The sequence below is a fragment of the Oncorhynchus gorbuscha genome, linkage group LG15, assembly GCF_021184085.1.
Source record: "Oncorhynchus gorbuscha isolate QuinsamMale2020 ecotype Even-year linkage group LG15, OgorEven_v1.0, whole genome shotgun sequence".
Lineage (NCBI taxonomy): Eukaryota > Metazoa > Chordata > Actinopteri > Salmoniformes > Salmonidae > Oncorhynchus > Oncorhynchus gorbuscha.
In genome coordinates this window covers 50,268,867-50,285,521 of record NC_060187.1, presented here as the reverse complement: position 1 = coordinate 50,285,521, position 16,655 = coordinate 50,268,867, and the positions used below count along the sequence as shown (strand labels likewise).

The following is a 16,655-nucleotide window of genomic DNA, read 5'->3' as shown; positions in this document are numbered from 1 at the left end:
TAAACATTTCCGTAAAATATATATAGGTTCAGAACATTTGTGAAACAACACAGTTGAAAAATAAACTAAGCAAAAAAAGAAACGTCCCTTTTTCAGGACACCGTCTTTCAAAGATAATTTGTAAAAATCCAAGTAACTTCACAGATCTTCATTGTAAAGAGTTTAAACACTGTTTCCCATGCTTGTTCAATGAACCATAAACAATTAATTAACATGCACCTGTGGAATGGTTGTTAAGACACTAACAGCTTACAGACGATAGACAATTAAGGTCACAGTTATGAAAACTTAGGACACTAAAGGGGCCTTTCTACTGACTCTGACAAACACCAAAAGAAAGATGCCCAGGGTCCTTGCTCATCTGCATGAACGTGCCTTAGGCATGTTGCAAGGAGGCATGAGGACTGAAGATGTGGCCAGGGCAATAAATTGCAATGTCCGTACTGTGGGACGCCTAAGACAGCACTACAGGGAGACAGGACGGACAGCTGATCGTCCTCGCAGTGGCAGAACACATGTACAACACCTGCACAGGATCGGTACATCTGAACATCACACCAGTGGGACAGGTACAGGATGGCAACAACAACTACATGACTTACACCAGGAATGCACAATCCCTCCATAAGTGCTCAGACTGTCCGCAATAGGCTGAGTGAGGCGGGACTGAGGGCTTGTAGGCCTGTTGTAAAGGCAGGTCCTCACCAGACATCACCGGCAACAACGTCGCCTATGGGCACAAACCCACTGTTGTTGGACCAGACAGGACCAAACACCAGACGGGCAAAAAGTGCTCTTCACTGCCGAGTCGCAGATGGTTGGATTCTGGTTTATCGTCAAAGGAATGAGCGTTACACCGAGGCCTGTACTCTGGAGCGGGATCAATTTGGAGGTGGAGGGTCCGTCATGGTCTGGGACGGTGTGTCACAGCATCATCGGACTAAGCTTGTTTTCATTGTAGGCAATTTCAATGCTGTGCGCGTTACAGGGAAGACATCCTCCTCCCCCTTCCTGCAGGCTCATCCTGACATGACCCTCCAGCATGACAATGCCACCAGCCATACTGCTCATTCTTTGAGTGATTTCCTGCAAGACAGGAATGTCAGTGTTCTGTCATGGCCAGACAGAGCCCGGATCTCAATCCCATTGAGCACGTCTGGGACCTGTTGTATCGGAGGGTGAGGGCTAGGGCCCTCCAGAAATGTCCAGGAACTTGCAGGTGCCTTGGTGGAAGAGTGGGGTAACATCTCACAGCAAGAAATGGCAAATCTGGTGCAGTCCATGAGGAGGAGATGCACTGCAGTACTTAATGCAGCTGGTGGCCACACCAGATACTGACTGTTACTATTGATTTTAACCCACCTTTGTTGAGGGACACATTATTCAATTTCTGTTAGTCACATGTCTGTGGAACTTGTTCAGTTTATGTCTCAGTTGTTGAATCTTAATATGTTCATACAAATATTTATACATGTTAAGTTTTCTGAAAATAAACGCAGCTGACAGTGAGAGGACATTTCTTTTTTTGCTGAGTTTATATTGCAAATAGAAATCAAAACTAGATGGTCTTCAGAGACCGATGGGAGGGGTTTAGGGTAGCTGATGTTTGGGACTAAAAACAAACGACAACTAATGTAAAATATACTCTGTCAGTAAAATGTATATAGTATGTATAAGCTGGAAGTAGAATCTTTTAAGTGTTGTTATCCATTAGTTTACTCCAATTGGGGGAGGTGTGGCAGGGTTAGGGGAAAATAAAACATAAAATATTTTAATATAGATTTTATACACAAACAGTCAAAGGTTCGGACACACCTACTCATTCAAAGGTTATTCTTTATTTGTACTATTTTCTACAGTGTAGAATAACAGTGAAGACATCAAAACTATGAAATAGCACATATGGAATCATGTAGTAACTAAAAAAGTGTTTTTTTTAAATCGAAATATATTTTAGATTCTTCAAAGTAGCCACCCCTTGCCTTGACAGCTGTACACACTCTTGGCATTCTCTCAACCAGCTTCATGAGGTAGTCACCTGGAATACATTTCAATTAACAGGTGTGCCTTGTTAAAAGTTATTTTGTTTAATTTCTTTCCTCCTTAATGCGTTTGAGCCAATCAAGTTGTGTTGTGACAAGGTAGGGATGGTGTACAGAACATAGCCCAATTTTGTAAAAGAACAGCTCAAATAAGCAAAGGGAAATGACAGTCCATCATTAATTTAAGATATGAAGATCAGTCAAACCGGACATTGCCAAGAACTTTGAAAGTTTATTCAAGTGCAGTCGCAAAAACCATCAAGCGCTATGATGAAACTGGCTCTCATGAGGACCGCCACAGGAAAGGAAGACCCAGAGTTACCTCTGCTAACAGAGGATAAGTTCATTAGAGTTAACCAGCCTCAGATTGCAGCCCAAATAAATTCTTCAGAGTTCAAGTAACAGACACATCTCAACATCAAATGTTCAGAGGAGACTGTGTGTATCAGGCCTTCATGGTCGAATTGCTGCAAAGAAACCCCTACTAATGGACACCAATAATAAGAAGAGACTTGCTTGGGTCAAGAAACACGAGCAATGGACATTAGACCGGTAGAAATCGTTCCTTTGGTCTGATGAGTCCAAATTTGAGATTTTTGCCTCCAACCACTGTGTCTTTGTGAGATGCAGAGTAGGTGAACGGATGATCTCAACATGTGTCGTTCCCCCCGTGAAGCATGGGAGAGGTGGTGTGAAGGAGTATAGGTGCTTTGCTGGTGACACTGTCAGTGATTTATTTAGAATTCAAGGCACACTTAACCAGCATGGCTACCTGTAACGGTTTTCTTCTGTGGACGAAGGATCGGACCAAAGCACAGCGTGGTTAGAGTTCAACATTTTTAATAAAGACCATAAATGTGAACACTACAAAATACCAAAACAACAAATGTGAAAAACCAAAACAGTCCTATCTGGTGCATAGACACAAAGACAGAAGACAACCACCCACAAAACCCAACACAAAACAGGCTACCTAAATATGGTTCCCAATCAGAGACAATGACAAACACCTGCCTCTGATTGAGAACCATATCAGGCCAAACAACAAACCCAACATAGAAACACAAAACATAGAATGCCCACTCAGCTCACGTCCTGACCAACACTAAAACAAAGAAAACACATAAGAACTACCACAGCATTCTGCAGCGATACGCCATCCCATCTGGTTTGCGCTTAGTGGGACTATCATTGGTTTTCAACAGGAAAATGACCCAAAACACATCTCCAGACTGTGTAAGGGCTATTTGACCAAGAAGTAGAGTGATGGAGTGCTGCATCAGATGACCTGGCCTCCACAATCACCCGACCTCAACCCAATGGAGATGGTTTGGGATGAGTTAAGACCGCAGAGTGAAGGAAAAGCAGCCAACAAGTGCTCCGCATATCTGGGAACTCCTTCAAGACGGTTGGAAAAACATTCCTCATGAAGCTGGTTGAGAGAATGCCAAGAGAGTGCAAAGCTGTCATCAAGACAAAAGGTGGCTACTTTGAAGAATCTAAAATATATTTTGTATATAGTTACTTTTTTGGTTACTCCATGATTCCATATGTGTTATTTCATAGTTGTGAAGCCTTCACTATTATTCTACAATGTAGAAAATAGTCAAATAAAGAACAACTCTAGGATGAGTAGGTGTGTCCAAACCTTTGACTGGTACTGTATATATATATTTTTAAATTAAAAAATGTTTATGGGGGATTGGAAATGATGCAGACAATTACATTGATGGACGCCACGCTCTATCTGCAATATTAAAGCTGATCTACCCCTAAAAAAATATTATATATATATATATATTTTTTTAAAGAGTACTCTCAGAGTAAGGTAAATGAAGAATATGGAATGTTTAAGTACTGCTCTAATGAGTCAAACACACACCCACACGACCTTACGCGAGACAGTGGGCACAACAGTGGGATCCATAGCCTTGGTGGTGAGACAGAGACAGCCGATAGCATCAGTAATTACTGCCGCATCAGTGTGTGTGTGTGTGTGTTACTGTGTGTTGCTGCGTTGTAAGCCAGCACTGCTGAATCATAGCTCCTCAAACGGTGGTGCAGGCAACAACCAAGTTGTCAGCCTCTCCTCTCCTGGCCAACTGAGGCTTTCTCCGTCCCCATCACCCTCCCCCTACTGTTTATACAGCAGCTACACATCAGTTCCTCTCTTCACTAGGCTGGATTCACACTCCTTGATCTCTCTCGCACTCTCTTTCTTGCTCAGTCTGCCATCTCTCACTTTTTCTCTCTCTCTCTCTCCTTCTTTAGTTCTCCCCCCTTTCCCTGCATCAACGTCTTGTCCTCCATGCCAATTCCTCTACTTTTATCCACCCCTCCCTCTCTCTCTCTGTTCTCGCTCTCGGAGAGAGAGGGATTAACCCCTTTTGCCTTCCCTTCCAATTCCTCTCTAGACTTTTCTTCATCTCTCTCTCGCCCTCTCGCTCTCTTTCTCAATTGCTTTTAGGAAGATTCTGGTACAAAGTGGAGCTTGGTTTCAAGGTTCAGACGTCTGACTAGATAAGAGCTATTCAAACTGCAAGTAGTGGCTTTGCAACTGATAATACTACAGCACTGAAACAACCGTGCAAGTGTGTGTGTGTGTGTGTGTGTGTCCGCCACTCCGTGGAGATGACATCACAAGGCCACATGTCATTAAGGTCAGGGGAGCAGAGCAGCAGCGCAGACTGTGTTGATACCAAACAGCACGGATACATAACAACAGGGACACAACAGGAGATAAGCCACATCCTGGCTCTTGCTCCCCTGATCCAGACTAGTCATACACATAGGCTATGTGTACTTTTATATGTTAATGGGAAACTGTCCCAAACTGTCATAAAACACAATAGATGTCAGGCTAGTAGAGTAGGCTAAAGGGGAATCCCGTTGTCATTCTCTCTATAGGTTTAATGAAATGAGAGAGGGAGACAAAGGGACAACAGGGCTACTCTGCCATTGTGGATTAGGCAAACACGTGTGTGTGTGTGTGTGTGTGTGTGTGTGTGTGTGTGTGTGTGTGTGTGTGTGTGTGTGTGTGTGTGTGTGTGTGTGTGTGTGTGTGTGTGTGTGTGTGTCACGGTAACCAGAGAGAGCGTGCGAGAGCACGTAATTATATAACACAACCATTGTGTGCCAGCGTGAATGTATATTGAGTGTATGAGTGTGTAATGTGTTGTGTGTGTCAAGAGAGTGGCAGGAAAAGGGCTGGTTCGCCGGCTGGAGGGAGGATGGAGGGACTCTTTTGACACAGGCGGACAGGGGTGAGGGGGTCGGAGAAAGGGGGCGGGTGTGTGTGTGTGTGTGTGTGTGTGTGTGTGGGGGGTGTAGTGTCAGGTTTCCTTCCCAGTCTCCTTCCCCCACAGCTGGGGTCAGATGGGTCACCAGCGAGCCCCCCCCCCCTCCCTCTCCTATTTCAGAGGCCCAGCAAGCAGGAAGTGTTAACCTTACCCCCTCCTCCTCCTCCTCTCGCTTCTTCCCCACTTCCCCTTTAGTTGCGAGCCCTCTCCCTCGGGAGGCTGGAGTTCTAAAAAGAGCAGCAGTGCTGGAATCCCTTTCGCCTCCCACACGCACACACACATACAGTGCATTCATCAAATATTCAGACTCCTTGACATTTTCCACACTTTGTTAAGTTACAGCTTTATTCTAAAATTGATTACATATATTTTTTTCCCTCATCAATCTACACACAATACCCCATAATGACAAAGCAAAAACAGGTTATTGGAAATGTTTGCGAATGTATAAAAAATGAAATATGACATTTACATAAGTATTCAAACCCTTTACTAAGTACTTTCTGAAAGCACCTTCGGCAGCGACTACAGCCTCGAGTCTCCTTGTGTACGACGCTACAAGCTTGGCACCCTATATTTGGGGAGTTTCTCCCATTCTTCTCAGGAGATCCTCTCAGGCTCTTTCAGGTTGGATTGGGAGCGTCGCTGCACACCTATTTTCAGGTCTCTCCAGAGATGTTCGATCAGGTTCAAGTCCGGGCTCTGGCTGAGCCACTCAAGGACATTGATAAACTTGTCCCAAAGCCACTCCTGCGTTGTCTTGGCTGTGTGCTTAGTGTCGTTGTCGTGGTGGAAGGTGAACCTTAGCCAGATCTGAGGTCCTGAGCGCTCCGGAGCAGGTTTTCATCAATGATCTCTCTATATTTTTCTCCATTCATCGTTGCCTTGATCCTGACTAGTCTCCCAATCCATGCCTCTGAAAAACATCCCCACAGCATGATACTTCCAACACCATGCTTCACCATAGGGATGGGTCCAGGTTTCCTCCAGACGTGACACTTGGGCATTCAGACCAGATAATCTTTTTTATCATGGTAAGTCCTTTAGGTGCCATTTGGCAAACTCCAAGTGTGCTGTTATGTGCCTTTTACTGAGCAGTGTCTTCCGTCTGGCCACTAACATAAAGGCTGATTGGTGGAATGCTGCAGAGATGGTTGTCCTTCTGGAAGGTTGTCCCATCTCCACAGAGGAACTCTAGAGCTCTGTTAGAGTGACCATCGAGTTTTTGGTCACCTCCCTGACCAACGCCCTTCTCCCCTGATTGCTCAGTTTGGCCGGGCTGCCAGCTCTAGAAAGAGTTTTGGTGGTTACAAATTTATTCAATTTAAGAATGATGGAGTCCACTGTGTTCTTGGTGACCTTCAATGCTGCAGACATTTTTATGGTATCCTTCCCCAGATCTGTGCCTCGACACAATACTGTCTCAGAGCTCTATGGACAATTCCTTCGACCTCATGGCTTGGCTTTTGCTCTGACATGCACTGTCAACTGTGAGACCTTTATATAGACAGGTGTGTGCCTTTCCAAATCATGTCCAAACAATTGAATTTACCACAAGTGGACAACAATCAAGTTGTAGAAACATCTCAAGGATGATCAATGGAAACAGGATACACCTGAGCTCAATTTCGAGTCACATAGCAAAGGGTCTGAAAACTTACAGTTGAAGTCGGAAGTTTACATACACCTTCGCCAAATACATTTAAACTCAGTTTTTCACAGTTCCTTACATTTAATCCAAGTAAAAATGTCTTAGGTCAGTTAGGATCACCACTTTTTAAGAATGTGAAATGTCAGAATGATAGTAGAGGTAATTATTTATTTCAACTTGTATTTCTTTCATCACATTCCCAGTGGGTCAGAAGTTTACATACACTCAATTAGTATTTGGTAGCATTGCCTTTAAACTGTTTAACTTGGGTCAAATGTTTTGGGTAGCCTTCTACAAGCTTCCCACAATAAGTTGGGTGAATTTTGGCCCATTCCTCCTGACAGAGTTGGTGTAACTGAGTCAGGCTTGTAGGCCTCCTTGCTCGCACACGCTTTTTCAGTTCTAACAATAAAATTTCTATAGGATTGAGATCAGGGCTGTGTGATGGCTACTCCAATACCTCGACTTTGTTGTCTTAAGCCATTTTTGCCACAACTTTGGAAGTATGCTTAGGGTCATTGTCCATTTGGAAGACCCATTTGCGACCAAGCTTAAACTTGCTGACTGATGTCTTGAGATGTTGCTTCAATATATCCACATAATTTTACCTCCTCATGATGCCATCTATTTTGTGATGTGCACCAGTCCCTCCTACAGCAAAGCACCCCCACAACATGATGCTGCCACCCCCGTGCTTCACGGTTGGGATGGTGTTCTTCAGCTTGCAAGCTCCCCCCTTCTTCCTCCAAACATAACGATGGTCATTATGGCCAAACAGTTCTATTTTTGTTTCATCAAACCAGAGGACATTCTGTGTCCCCATGTGCACTTGCAAACCGTAGTCTGGCTTTTTTATGGCGGTTTTGGAGCAGTGGCTTCTTCCTTGCTGAGCGGCCTTTCAGGTTATGTCGATATAGGACTCCTTTTACTGTGGATATAGATACTTTTGTATCTGTTTCCTCCAGCATCTTCACAAGATTATTTGCTGTTGTTCTGGGATTGATATGCACTTTTTGCACCAAAGTACGTTCATCTCCAGGAGACAGAACGCGCCTCCTTCCTGAGTGGTATGACGGCTTCGTGGTCACATGGTGTTTATACTTGCGTATTATTGTTTGTACTGATGAACGTGGTACCTTCATGCGTTTGGAAATTGCTCCCAAGGATGAACCAGACTTGTGGAGGTCCACAATTGTTTTCCTGAGGTCTTGGCTGATTTCTTTTGATTTTCCCATGATGTCAACCAAAGAGGCACTAAATTTGAAGGTAGGCGTTGAAATACATTCACATGTGCACTTCCAATTGACTCAAATTATGTCAATTAGCCTATCAGAAGCTTCTAAAGCCATGACACCATTTTCTGGAATTTTCCAAGCTGTTTAAATGCACAGTCAACACAGTATGTAAACTTCTGACCCACTGGAATTGTGATACAGTGAAATAATCTGTTTGTAAACAATTGTTGAAAAAATTACTTGTGTCATGCACAAAGTAATGTCCTAACCGACTTGACAAAACTATAGTTTGTTAACCAGAAATTTGTGGAGTGGTTGAAAAACTAGTTTTAATGACTCCAACCTAAGTGTATGTAAACTTCTGACTTCAACTGTACAGTTGGGCAAAAAAGTATTTAGTCAGCCACCAATTGTGCAAGTTCTCCCACTTAAAAAGATGAGAGAGGCCTGTAATTTTCATCACAGGTACACTTCAACTATGACAGACAAAATGAGAAAAAAAAATCCAGAAAATCACATTGTAGGATTTTTAATGAATTTATTTGCAAATTATGGTGGAAAATAAGTATTTGGTCAATAACAAAAGTTTATCTCAATACTTTGTTATATACCCTTTGTTGGCAATGACAGAGGTCAAACGTTTTCTGTAAGTCTTCACAAGGTTTTCACACACTGTTGCTGGTATTTTGGCCCATTCCTCCATGCAGATCTCCTCCAGAGCAGTGATGTTTTGGGGCTGTTGCTGGGCAACACGGACGTTCAACTCCCGCCAAAGATTTTCTATGGCATTGAGATCTGGAGACTAGCTAGGCCACTATAGGACCTTGAAATGCTTCTTAGGAAGCCAATCCTTCGTTGCCCGGGCGGTGTGTTTGGGATCATTGTCATGCTGAAAGACCCTGCCACGTTTCATCTTCAATGCCCTTGCTGATGGAAGGAGGTTTTCACTCAAAAGCTCACGATACATGGCCATTCATTCTTTCCTTTACACGGATCAGTCGTCCTGGTCCCTTTGCAGAAAAACAGCCCCAAAGCATGATGTTTCCACCCCCATGCTTCACAGTAGGTATGGTGTTCTTTGGATGCAACTCAGCATTTTTTGTCCTCCAAACACGACGAGTTCAGTTTTTACCAAAATTTATATTTTAGTTTCTTCTGACCATATGACATTCTCCCAATCTTCTTCTGGATCATCCAAATGCTCTCTTGCAAACTTCAGACGGGCCTGGATGTGTACTGGCTTAAGCAGGGGGACACGTCTGTCACTGCAGGATTTGAGTCCCTGGCAGCGTAGTGTGTTACTGATGGTAGGCTTTGTTACTTTGGTCCCAGCTCTCTGCAGGTCATTCACTAGGTCCCCCCGTGTGGTTCTGGGATTTTTGCTCAGCGTTCTTGTGATCATTTTGACCCCACGGGGTGAGATCTTGCGTGGAGCCCCAGATCGAGGGAGGTTATCAGTGGTCTTGTATGTCTTCCCTTTCCTAATAATTGCTCCCACAGTTATTTATTTTATTAATACTTATTTTCCACCATAATTTGCAAATAAATTCATTAAAAATCCTACAATGTGATTTTCTGGATTTTTTTTCTCATTTTGTCTGTCATAGTTGAAGTGTACCTATGATGAAAATTTACAGGCCTCTCATCTTTTTAAGTGGGAGAACTTGCACAATTGGTGGCTTACTGTATGTAAATAAGGTACGTGTTGAAAAAATGTTATACATTTGCTACCATTTAAAAAAAACTGTTTTCGCTTAGTCATTATGGGGTATTGTGTGTAGATTGATGAGTTACAATAAGGCTGTAAGGTAACAGCATTTGGATAAAGGGATGGGGACTGAATACTTTCCAAATGCACTGTACACTCTCCAGTTCACACATTAACGCTAGAAGTCCCCTCACTTGATCACCTGCTCTCTTGCTCCCCATCTCACACCACCATACACTCCCACAGAGTGGCATGTCTTCCCCGGCACATCAAACCCAACACTCACAAGCTCTCAGACTGCCCCGGACACTCAACAGAGCGTGCATTACTGTATCTCCCATTATGTCTGATGGTACTTAAAAATCCATTTTCATTCACTTGATCACACAGTACTGTTTAGCGCAATGCTAAAAAAAAAAACATTTGCTGTGAAACAATTCCAGCCATTTTTTTTTACCTCCCTCTGCTCCCCTATTTTGAGCCAAAATCGATTCCTGGATTCCTCCTTTGTTTCTCTGACATTTGAGCTTCTGTTAAAAGTCTGGGAGCTGTACAGCTTTGGGGGTGGACGGGGGTTGTATTTAAGGATCTCCTTTTTCTGTACCCTCCCACCTGCTTGATTGGAGATTTATTAATGGTCAATCAAAAGCCTGGAGGCCAACGTAAGACATTAACCCATTCTCTCTCTCTCTCTCTCTCTCTCTCTCTCTCTCTCTCTCTCTCTCTCTCTCTCTCTCTCTCTCTCTCTCTCTCTCTCTCTCTCTCTCTCTCTCTCTCTCTCTCTCTCTCTCTCTCTCTCTCTCTCTCTCTCTCTCTCTCTCTCTCTCTCTCTCTCTCTCTCTCTCTCTCTCTCTCTCTCTCTCTCACACACACACACACACACACACCCCCCTCCTCAAACCTAAGGTCCGTCCCCCTACATTATATCCCTGCCCTTTCCTGAACACAATCTCTTGCGCATGCCAGTTCCTCCCCAGCTCTTAGGTAACTCAACTGCTGTAGAGAACACATCTGTCTGGCTGATCCTGAGTCAGGATTGGTGGCTCTGTGCTGTTTGACTATAGGTAGAAGTTGAAATTCAAGGACTGATTCTACATCAGATCTTAGAGCCAGACTCTCTGCTAATGCTTTGTAAACCTTTGACATCTGCTGTTCTGTGGTCCAGGGGAAGAGTGGGATAGTAACTCACTTTGATTTGGGACTGAACTGTCCCTTTAAGTGATCCAATGTCTGGCCGAGTGTGGTATCGGATGTTCTTAGATCAGTTTGTCTGAAATGCTGACTGATAAGGGGTTCAGTTTGTATCATGGAACAGGCTGATCTGAGGTCAGGCCTAGTGTGTGTGCTAGCGTGTTTGTCTCTGGCTGACGCACAGCGAGCTGGAGAGGGCAGGGGGGCATCCGGTTTCAGTCCTGCCTCGGGAAAACCTCGCTGTGTGGTGTGTGTGTGATGCAGAAAGGCCTTATAAGGCATGGAGCGGGAGAGGGACAAGGGAGAGAAAGCCCCACACACTACAGCCATACTACCTGTTCAAGAGATCAAATCAATTAATCTCCTTCTAGCTTTCATTCTCTCCCACTCACTCTCTTCCATCTCTCTTGACATCTATCATAGAATCCATTACTCCTACATCTCATACCCCCTCCCCCACTTCCACCTCTTCCCTCCATCAATCCATATATACTTCTATCATTAGCCTAGACTCTTCACTCATTTACAGTGCATTCGGAAAGTATTCATACCCCTTGACTTTTTCCACACATCTATTCCACAAGGCACACATCTGTCTATATAAAGGTCCCCCAGTTGACAGTGCATGTCCGAGCAAAAACCAAGCCATGAGGTCAAAGGAATTGTCCGTAGAGCTCCGAGACAGGATTGTGTCGAGGCACAGATCTGGGGAAGGGTACCAAAAAATGTCTGCACCCCTCTTGGAGGTGACCAAGAACTCGGTGGTCACTCTGACAGAGCTCCAGAGTTCCTCTGTGGAGATGGGAGAACCTTCCAGAAGGACAACTATCTCTGCAGCACTCCACCAATCAGACCTTTATAGTGGACCAGACAGAAGACACTCCTCAGTAAAAAGGCACCACAGCCCACTTGGAGTTTGCCAAAAGGCAATCTAAAGGACTCCCAGACCATGAGAAACAAGATTCTCTGATCTGATGAAACCAAGACTGAACTCTTTGGCTTGAATGCCAAGTATCATGTCTGGAGGAAACCTGGCACCATCCCTATGGTGAAGCACGGTGGTGTCAGCATGATGCTATGGGGATGGGATACTGAGTGCTAAGGACCTCAGACTAGGGCAAAGGTTCAGCTTCCAACAGGACGACCCTAAGCACACATCCAAGACAAGGCAGGAGTCTCAATGTCCTTGAGTGGCCCAACCAGAGCCCAGACTTGAACCCGATCTAACATCTCTGGAGAGACCTGAAAATAGCTGTGAAGTGACGCTCCCCATTCAACCTGACAGAGCTTGAGAGGATCTCCAGTGAAAAATAGGAGAAACTCCTCAAATACAGGTGTGCCAAGCTTGTAGCGTCCTACCTAAGAAGACTTGAGTCTGTAATCGCTGCAAAGGTGCTTCAACAAAGTACTGAATAAAGGGTCTGAATACTTAAAATACTACATTTGAAAAAAATCTAAAAAACTGTTTTTGCTTTGTCATTATGGGCAGGTTTGGGTCAGTTACTTTCTAAATGTAATCTGTTACAGTGACATGTCCAAAATTGTAATCGACCATGTAACTTTGGGATTACCCAAATTTAGTAACGTAATCTAATTACATTCTGTTACTTTTAGATTACTCTCCCCTTAAGAGGCATTAGTAGAAGACAAAAATGTATGTTACCAACTGAACGACATCTATAGCAGGATAAATCAATGTTAACGTTTATGAAACAATAACAAAATGGTCGCCCTGCCTCTGTTTTGGTAAAAAGCTGAGGGATGGGCCTGGAGAAATGTAACCACTCTCAGATAAATAGACAGAGCTATGGATGCAAGGACAGACCATCCATTATATAAAATAATTGTTTGTTATTACTGTAAAACAAGCTTATATTTTGGGTTCTCATGGAGTGTGACAGTTAAACTAAGCTCATGTGGAATTTATAAGTTATATTCTTCAATAATCAATGGGAGTTATGTATATATAAATAGGGTTAGGGCTAACCCTGAGTGTATATAAATCCCAAAATGGATGTAGCAACTACAGATTGCCCCTTCATGTCTATCAAAAGTATACAAATTTAAGCATGTGTCCATTAAACCTATGGATTTATTTATTTTTATCATAATGAATTAGATTGAACAATAAAAGCCCCCCTTTAATTCCATAGGCTTGGATTAAAAGTAATCCTCAAAGTAATCATCTAGTTTTTCAAAAGTATCTGTAATCTGTTTACAATATTTTTGCTGGTAAAGTAACGGATTACAGTTACTGTTTTTTTTGTAATCCCTTACATGTAACGGATTACATGTAATCCGTTACTCCCCAACTCTGATTATGGGGTATTGTGTGTAGATTGATGAGGAGGAAAAAACTATTTAATCCATTTTAGAAAAAGGCTGTAACATAACAAAATGTGGAAAAGTCCAGGGGTCTGAATACTTTCCAAATGCACTGTCACTCTCCTTGTATCCTTCCACTTCCCCCTCTTGCTCCATTCCAAACTTCCTCGCTCTCTACACCTCGCTCTACTCCTGTTCGCTGCACACGGCCTCACTTCAAGGTTGGATGGATCGAATGGTGCTCTCTCTTTATTAGGAAAACAACTCCTCCTCTCGACTTTGAGCACGCCACACCGCAAAAACAAAATGGCTCCTTTGTTGCTGAGAAGAAGAAAATAGGCCCAATATCCCACTACACTCAAGTCTTCGTGGATTTGCCATGCATAAAATGTTGTAACTTGGTAATAACAAATTATTCTTTCCCCCTTCTTAATAAAGGGAAAGAACCATGCCCTCCTTTCTCTTTGGTTGTGATGTTGGCGCAAGGTAAAGGTGTCTTTTCCATACTATGTTAAAACGACAACAATGCTTTTGCATTTCTGCAGCGAGCTGCTGAGGGCACCCAGTTAATGCACCACATCAGTAGACGAACCAGAGAAGCCGGGGATGAGCGGAGGGAGGGAAGGGGGGATTGGAAAGAGGGAGATATGGTTCAGTGCCAGCACAGGAAGTGCTGGGCAACAGCTATTCTGACTGGGCAACAGCTATTTCCTGTGTTGTGCCTAAGTATAGATCTAGGATCAGCTTTCCCAATCCCATCCCTAACCATTTCCATCAGGAGGTAAAAAAGGAAACTGACTTTGGATCCGTACTCAGGGCTCCCGAGTGGCGCAGCAGTCTAAAGCACTGCATCTCAGTGCAAGAGAGTCCCTGGTTCGATTCCAGGATGCATCACATCCGGCTGTGATAGGGAGTCCCATAGGGCAGCGCACAATTGGCCTAGCGTCGTCCTGGTTTGGCCGGGGTAGGCCATCATTGTAAATAAGAATTTGTCCTTAACTTACTTTCTTAGTTTAAATAAAGGTTCAATAAAATATATATATTTTTTAAATTACAGGCAACTTCATTATAGACCATAAGGGAGCCTTTAGGTAGGAACTACCTTTAACCACAGATCTAGGATCAGATTACCCTAACCATTAGACGGATGCCAAAATGTTTAATCTTGTGTACGTAGTTAGCAACTTCGGGGCAACAAATTATATACCACATGGGGAGGTTTGTGTGATTGTGATGCACCCTACCTTGATGTCAAAGTTGCAGTCGAAGCGCTTGATGAGCACGATGAAGGCACCAGTGAGGTTGTCCCGAATAGGGGGCGGGTCAATGGGTTCGCAGGCATTTTGGGGCCGTGCACCAATCAGAAAGCCCTGTGGATGTGACATCACAGCACAGTTAGAGCATCAGTTATGTGACTATCACTCAATTGAACAACACCCACAAAACAGGTCAAGTTCAGAATCATCACCACAAACAGAGGAAATGTGGTGGTGTGCATATTCATAGTTGGCTCTCCTCAGCAGAAACTGGAACCTAAATAGAAATCCACTGGAAGGTCAAACATCTAAAAATTAAATCCATTAGAATGGATTTGTAATGGAATCTAGAGAGAAATGGTGAATCTGCAGGCTAGTGAGACACTGAACAAAGAGCACAGAAATAAGAATTTAGAAATAGGCTAAACAATTCAAAATGGCTACAACTACAGCGATAACAGCGCAGAGCCAGAATTATGTTTAAATTAAGAAACATAATGCTTTATTCAAACCCTCCCTTGCAACGAGAGTAGTAAGGTAATGTTCCAAATGGCACCCAATTCCTTATTTAGTGCATTATTTTTGACCAGGGCCCAGAGGTTCAAAAGTAGTGCACGAGATATCTAAGTCCCAAATGGTTCCCTAAGACTGATCAAATACACGGTAAAATCCACAGATGAAACAAACCCAAACAAGAGATCATATCTTGGCATTGAATTCTTCTGGTTGCCTAAAATGTCCTGTGCTGCAGGACGGGAGAGACAAAGAGGAGAGAGAGCGAGAGAGAGCAAAAGGGTAAGACAGAGAGTGTAGGATCAGGTCAAAAGCCAGAGACCGCTCAGAGTTTGGCTGGTACTGTTTTAGATAGCTAACCATATTGGCACCTGAAGTACTTGTGTCAGAATGCTATTTTCAACAGAATAACGGTGCCAACATGGACTGTGGAGTCCACACAGAGCACTGCATCAATTAATCCTAGCAGGTCCTACAGCTCTGGGAGTCTGGGACCCGCCTCGGGCATGACTCGGCCTGTCAAAACACAGCCAAAGGGGCAGGCCCAAGGCCGAAGCCAATCACCCGCAGGCCAGCTGAGAATGACAGAGATACTGTCCAATCACAAGCATACTTCCTGAATTTGAGGGCCTGCTGCTGTCCAATGACTGAGGTTCTGTTCAAGTGTTTCCATGTAGGGAGAGGTGTCCCGAGTGAGTGAAACGTTCATAACATTGCAGACAGAAATGTAATAAATAGAGCTGATATAATTCATTAGCTCCAGATTAAACGATAACCGTGTTATGTGGGGATATGTTGATTTTATCATATTTGTCCCGTTTCCTTGTACTATTAAATCCAGAGTAATGCATCTTCATATCCTATCAGGTGCAGATGGTAGTCAGATTGTAGTCAGGGGTGGTAGGCTAGTCAGAGATAAAGATGAGGCCTATGTCCCAAATGGCACCATATTCCCTTTATAGTTCACAACTATTTTTTTTAGCCCTATGGGGCCTGGTCAAAAGTAGTGCACTATGTAGGCAATTGGATGCCATTCAGGACACAAACAAGGTGTAAATCGCTGTGGGATTTGGTGGGGGTGGGCCCATGACTCGGCAGCTACAGTCAGCTGTGAAAGTGATGAGTTCATTATAGTGGAGGGGCTAGAGTTCGCTCTCTGGAGCAGTGCCAGTACAGAGCGCTTCAAAAAGGACCCGGCCTTTCCGGATCGTCAGCCCTTTTCGTTTTTGTGTGAACACAGTGCACGTTGACACGCACACAATGCAGAGAATGGTAAGTGTCCCTCAAGAGGAGGAACATTAGAAAGACCTGTGTGTGTGTGTGTGTGTGTGTGTGTGTGTGTGTGTGTGTGTGTGTGTGTGTGTGTGTGTGTGTGTGTGTGTGTGTGTGTGTGTGTGTGTGTGTGTGTGTGTGTGTGTGTGTGTGTGTGTGTGTG

General features: G+C 43.7%; 1 protein-coding gene across 2 annotated transcripts in view; it reads right to left on the bottom strand.

Annotated features, from left to right (window-relative positions):
• LOC123997454 (E3 ubiquitin-protein ligase RNF13-like) overlaps positions 1–16,655 on the bottom strand; it is an 85,201-nt gene that overhangs the window by 37,819 nt on the left and 30,727 nt on the right. For both annotated transcript variants that reach the window (XM_046301710.1, XM_046301711.1), the window contains exon 4: positions 14,696–14,821. In XM_046301710.1, the coding sequence (XP_046157666.1) occupies positions 14,696–14,821 (126 nt within the window). The remainder of the gene's footprint in view (positions 1–14,695; positions 14,822–16,655) is intronic.